This window comes from Garra rufa, chromosome 9 (assembly GCF_049309525.1).
Source record: "Garra rufa chromosome 9, GarRuf1.0, whole genome shotgun sequence".
NCBI lineage: Eukaryota > Metazoa > Chordata > Actinopteri > Cypriniformes > Cyprinidae > Garra > Garra rufa.
In genome coordinates this window covers 41,101,768-41,108,064 of record NC_133369.1, presented here as the reverse complement: position 1 = coordinate 41,108,064, position 6,297 = coordinate 41,101,768, and the positions used below count along the sequence as shown (strand labels likewise).

At 37.5% G+C, this 6,297-nt stretch overlaps 1 protein-coding gene across 1 annotated transcript in view; it reads left to right on the top strand.

The window, feature by feature from the left end:
• The first annotated feature begins 491 nt into the window (after window positions 1–491).
• The window catches only part of LOC141342895 (myelin basic protein-like), a 21,268-nt gene continuing 15,462 nt past the window's right edge, over window positions 492–6,297 (top strand). The window contains exons 1-2 of the mRNA XM_073847472.1: window positions 492–683; window positions 3,861–3,909. Coding sequence (XP_073703573.1) covers window positions 3,865–3,909 — 45 coding nt within the window. The 5' untranslated portion in view covers window positions 492–683; window positions 3,861–3,864. The remainder of the gene's footprint in view (window positions 684–3,860; window positions 3,910–6,297) is intronic.

Sequence of the window (6,297 nt, the reverse complement as noted above, 5' to 3'; positions counted from 1 at the left end):
CCTCTAAAACCAGACCAACCAACTAAAACCAGCCTAGGAAGGGCTGGGAGACCAGCTAAAACCAGCTACTTCCAGCTTAGACCAGCCAACCAGCCTAGGATGGGAAAGTGGCCAAAACCCCTCTAAAACCAGCCTGCTGACCAGCTAAAACAGCCAAGGGTCTACCGAGAATAGACTAAATTCAAATTCAAAATCAAATTTTTGTTATACATACTGTGTCTACATTGCTCTTTCTGAGGCAGAAATGTACATGAAAACAAATATTGACTGGGATAATGACTGGGTATGCAGCTTTAATTTGTTCAAATAAATAAATGAAGTAATGTTTTTTTATTTAAAAAATTTAAATTGTAAATTGCTAAACGTTTTCTGCTAGGTTTATTCTATAATATCTTTAATTAGCTGTATAAATGCAATACATGTTGAATCTATAAAACGTAAACATACGTTAGTAAACGTGTGAGGTTCATTCATAGCCCCACCCCACTGAATAACACAGACAGCACTACCTAAAAGCAGGAAGTACAGTAGTAGATCATCCATCCAAACCACATGCAGCTGAAACAGAAAAACAAAACCTACGAAACAATATTTTGCGCAGATGTGGATTTTTTGATGTACTGCTGAGGCGAGCAGCCGAAACCTGTAATCTACACATAGCGTGGACGCTTTTGGGCAAGCAAGTACGTTTATGTGCGTGCGTGTGCGTGTTTGTGTGTCTGTTCGTCAAATCACGACAGCTTAACTGGTTCCGTCGCCTTTGCTCGAAATATGCTCTGTTTCTGTACAGTTTGTTTCCTAGCTGAGCAGATGCTATAGTCAGGGGTTCTGTTTGTGTCACGACTGGACTTGTTTATTATGTAACCTGTCGCGGTTCGGTTGCAGATTGCTTCCACCTTTGCAACTTCTGTACCAGATGTGATGGACGCGTTCAATGCATGTTAGTCACTGTCTTTTCTGTCACAGTTACTAAATCATTACAACAGATTGCACGGTGTTCAGCATCACGGTCCTGTTATCAACGAACATTTGTTTTTCCGTGTAGCCAGAGGCCCCGATTTGTAGCAAAAATATATTGCTGATGTCACAGTTTTATTTGCATACACTACACTAAACTTAAGCGGGTGTTGAGCAGATGTGAGGAGATAACGTCCAGTGGTTACAATTATTGTGGTTTAAATTTAAATGTGATCTTTTTTAGTAACTATCACTTAGTGTTAACAATAGAACACATTACAGATTACAAACAGGAAGACATGCTTTTTTCATGGAGCGCCCTCGAGGTGTTAACATTAGTGGCACAACTTCAAAGATGTAAAAGCTTCACGCTTGAAAGCTTTTTTATAATCGCATAATGCTGTAGACAGTCTTTCAGGTGAAAATACGGCCGTGAACTATCAATTTCCGCCTTTGCGGCTATTGTTCGGATGGAAACTAATGTGGGCGACAAAGTCGTATTTTCGTCGAAGGGATTAGACGTGTTGGGAAACTAAAGGCGGCGTCCCACTAGCTGATTCAAAACATCTCGATTATGTTAGGGGTGTCTCACCTGCCGAGTGTTTTAGTGAAATCTCGCCCTCTTCTGACGGAGATTCGCCACAGTCTTCCGACTAAATACAAACTGAAACAGGCTAATTTTTCCGTAAAACAATCACGTGAAAGAAATACCTCCGAAATATAATACACACACCATTAACAATCCTCTAGTTTTTTCTACAGGAAGAGTAACTCTTAAGGAAATAAGGTACTCTTAAATCTAATGTGACGACTGCGCTTCACAAAAGTAACAAACTAGATCTAATATATCAGTTGTTAATTAAATATTTAATAATTAGGTTTTATTTCAAATGTTTGAATTTAGTGTATAGCGTTACTTTGGTTGGACTCTTTGACTTTTTCCCCACCAATTGGAACATTTTGCTAACATGCTTGCTATAAGCAAAGGAAGATGTGACATTAATATGAAGTTCATCCTTCATGTAAAATTACAAAACGTTTTGGAATATTAAATAAATGATCATTTATTTAATATCTACTGTAATACCCTGTATGTTAGGCTGTCACTTGGTTAACAGAACTATAAGTTTGACATTTAATTGAGTGTATTTATTAATCTTTGTCTTAAAACCTGTCAGACTTGTGCTATTTGTAATGAACATTAACAACATAAACAGTGAATAACTGTATTACGTACTTAAATAGTTTTTTGCTTCTTCTCCTTTAATCAGTTAAAATTTGCAGTAGGGATGCACAGAAATGAAAATTCTTTCACACTGGGCTGTAGGCAGATTTTTTATGTTGTTTCCCCATGTATTTTGCCATTTTTTTCACCATTGCATACATTAAATAGCCAATATTTGCTTTTTACAGTTTTGTCTTGCTTTTCAAAGACAAAATCATTTACAAAACAACATTTAAAAAAAAATATTTAACACTGAACATTTTAACATTCTAGGAGACATTATAGTCTTCCAAAAAGTACAATTTAACTTAAAATTAATAAGTTAGTAAAATAATACTCTATGGCCATTTTTAAGACCCCCTTCTTGAATCAGGCATGTATTTTTTAATGTACAAATAAATGCAGCCTTGCTGAGCAAAGGAAAATATTATAATAAATGTATTAATAGGGCGGTTGTAATGCTTGTATCATTATTTTTGTCTTCCTTGTTTATTTTATTTTACAGAAAAACAGTAAAATTACAACACTAACATTTATGAATGTTGACTTATTTTGGTGGAAACCCTGATTTTAAACATCCAGTGGTTGGGGGAGGGTCTCACCTGCCAGCCGTTTTTGATGACTTGTTGCTTTCTGTGTATGGTCAGTTTCACACACACCTTTTAAAAATGGCAAAGGGATGACAGAATGACTGTTAGTGTAGATCTATGCATAGATTCAGTGAGAAAAGAAATTCAATAAACAGACTTGTCTGCCTCCCCATTTTATTATTTCGTCATTCTAGTTTGTGAGGAGACTTTCTCATTTTAATAATCATGCTTAATAATAACATTGAGTAAAGTTTGTCTACTTAAAAACTACATTCTGTGACATTACAACAGTAGTATTTTGAAAACTGAAGTAGTTTTTCCTCCACCATTCCCACTCGCTGGGAGAAGTGCTGTCTGTTGAGAACATGCAGAGACACGCAGAGAACATGACACATTTCAAATGGTGAACAGTCCCAGTTTTGATACTTTTATATCAGCATTCCTGTGAGGCCTCTTAGCCAATCAGATTTTTAAATTATTATTATTATTATTTTTATATATCTTATTATATATTGTTTAATCACTGAATGAGGACAATATTTTTGGGTCCATTTGCAGTGAATATTCACATTAGGTGCAGGGTAGTGAAAGGGGCAATTAAAGGTACAGTACACCCAAAAATTACAACTCTGTCATATTATATTCACCCTCATGACATTCCAAACCGTTATGACCTTGAATTTTAAGGCTAATGGGCCGTCTGAAGATCTGAAACAAATGGATTACAGCAAAAGGAGTTTGGATTTCCCAGAGGGCACTGTTGTTTCAAATATGAAGTGGAAGCTATATCTGAGTACTTTGTAGTGAGCTTGTTTGTTTCTTGCCAAACAAGAATGTGACAGAAAATACAGAGATACCCAGGATTACTTTGAAACAGCTCCTGACTTAGTACTAGCTAAGGACAGAGAAAAGTGAACCAGATGAAGTGGTATTATAGACTATACCGTAGTACAACAAATATTAAGTGTATTTAGACTGAAAAGTGTTAAAGTGTGTATTTAGTTAATCAAGGAGTTTTCTTTTAATTAAAAGTAATTGTCTGCCTTTCTAATGCTTAATAAATATTAATTTTTTCTGTTTTGTCGCAGGAGCATGGGGCAGCATCTTGGAAAACATGAGCCTATTACTGTTTCAAAGGTATGTTTGTCTGTCTGTCTGTCTGTCTGTCTATATTTTTATATGTATGTATGCATGTATGTATTTATGTATTTATCAACTAATATTTAAAAATAGGCCAAATTAGTAATATAAAATATAAAAAAATTACAGTTTTTTGTTTGTTTTTCAATTCAAATCTTTTGAGAATCATAGAGTTGCTCAGATTAAATTGGGTGCCTTGCATTATGTTACAGTAATTTACCTACATCCTGGGGACAAGTAAGTACACCATTTGTGACTGTCATTTCTTCGTGATAGAATCAATAATTGCAGACAGATTGACAAAATCAAGGCATTCACCATCCTGGATGCAAAGCCTGGTCTTACACCTTTATACACGTTAAAACCGTGCAATGTGTACTGCGTTGTCAGAACACCTATACAGTCAGGTCCATAAATATTGGGACATCTACACAATTCTAGCATTTTTGGCTCTATACACCACCACAATGGATTTGAAATGAAACAAACAAGATGTGCTTTAACTGCAGACTGTCAGCTTGAATTTGAGTAGTATTGAGTGGTATTTATATCCAAATCAGGTGAACGGTGTAGGAATTACAACAGTTTGCATACGTGCCTCCCACTTGTTAAGGGACCAAAAGTAATGGGACAGAATAATAATCCTAAATCAAACTTTCACTTTTTTTAATACTTGGTTGCAAATCCTTTGCAGTCAATTACAGCCTGAAGTCTGGAACGCATAGACATCACCAGACACTGGGTTTCATCCCTGGTGATGCTCTGCCAGGCCTCTACTGCAACTGTCTTCAGTTCCTGCTTGTTCTTGGGGCATTTTCCCATCAGTTTTGTCCTCGGCGAGTGAAATGCATGCTCAATCGGATTCAGGTCAGGTGATTGACTTGGCCATTGCATAACATTCCACTTCTTTCCCTTAAAAAACTCTTTAGTTGCTTTTGCGGTATGCTTTGGGTCATTGTCCATCTGCGCTGTGAAGCGCCGTCCAATGAGTTCTGAAGCATTTGGCTGAGTATGAGCAGATAATATTGCCTGAAACACTTCAGAATTCATCCTGCTGCTTTTGTCAGCAGTCACATCATCAATAAATACAAGAGAACCAGTTCCATTGGCAGCCATACATGCCCACGCCATGACACTACCACCACCATGCATCACTGATGAGGTGGCATGCTTAGGATCATGAGCAGTTCCTTTCCTTCTCCATACTCTTCTCTGCCCATCACTCTGGTACAAGTTGATCTTGGTCTCATCTGTCCATTGGATGTTGTTCCAGAACTGCGAAGGCTTTTTTAGATGTCGTTTGGCAAACTCTAATCTGGCCTTTCTGTTTTTGAGGCTCACCAATGGTTTACATCTTGTGGTGAACCCTCTGCATTCACTCTGGTGAAGTCTTCTCTTGATTGTTGACTTTGACACACATACACCTACCTCCTGGAGAGTGTTCTTGATCTGGCCAACTGTTGTGAAGGGTGTTTTCTTCACCAGGGAAAGAATTCTTTGGTCAGTTGTTTTCCGTGGTCTTCCGGGTCTTTTGGTGTTGCTGAGCTCACCGATGCGTTCCGTCTTTTTAAGGATGTTCCAAACAGTTGCTTTGGCCACGGCTAATGTTTTTGCTATCTCTCTGATGGGTTTGTTTTGTTTTTTTCAGCCTAATGATGGCTTGCTTCACTGATAGCGACAGCTCTTTGGGTCTCATCTTGAGAGTTGACAGCAACAGATGCCAAATGCAAATCGCACACTTGAAATGAACTCCGGACCTTTTATCTGCTCATTGTAACTGGGATAATGAAGGAATATCACACACCTGGCCATGGAACAGCTGAGAAGCCAATTGTCCCATTACTATTGGTCCCTTAACAAGTGGGAGGCACATATGCAAACTGTTGTAATTCCTACACCGTTCACCTGATTTGGATGTAAATACCCTCAAATTAAAGCTGACAGTCTGCAGTTAAAGCACATCTTGTTTGTTTAATTTCAAGGTGGTGTATATATTGTGTCGATGTCCCAATATTTATGGACCTGACTGTATATCATTTCTCTTTTGTTGTTATGATTGCTTCTATTACCCTTATTTGTAAGTCGCTTTGAATAAAAGGATCTGCTAAATGTAAGTGTAATGTAAATGGATGTAATTAAAATGCAGCTAATCAAAGTTTGGAGGAATAAGGCAAGAGATAAGCATCTTTAAAAATGAAGCGTTTAGGATCTGCAAAGCCAAGGTGCTACAGTATGTGTGGGCTGTCCCACAGTCAGTGAGAGAAAAAAACATGCCGCCGCCTCGTTGCTAATCTTGGATTACAGAAATTACTCGAAATTACCAACTACACAGTAGTTAATGTCCTGTTACAGTGAGATAATCACTCCCTGTACATCAGCTGATAA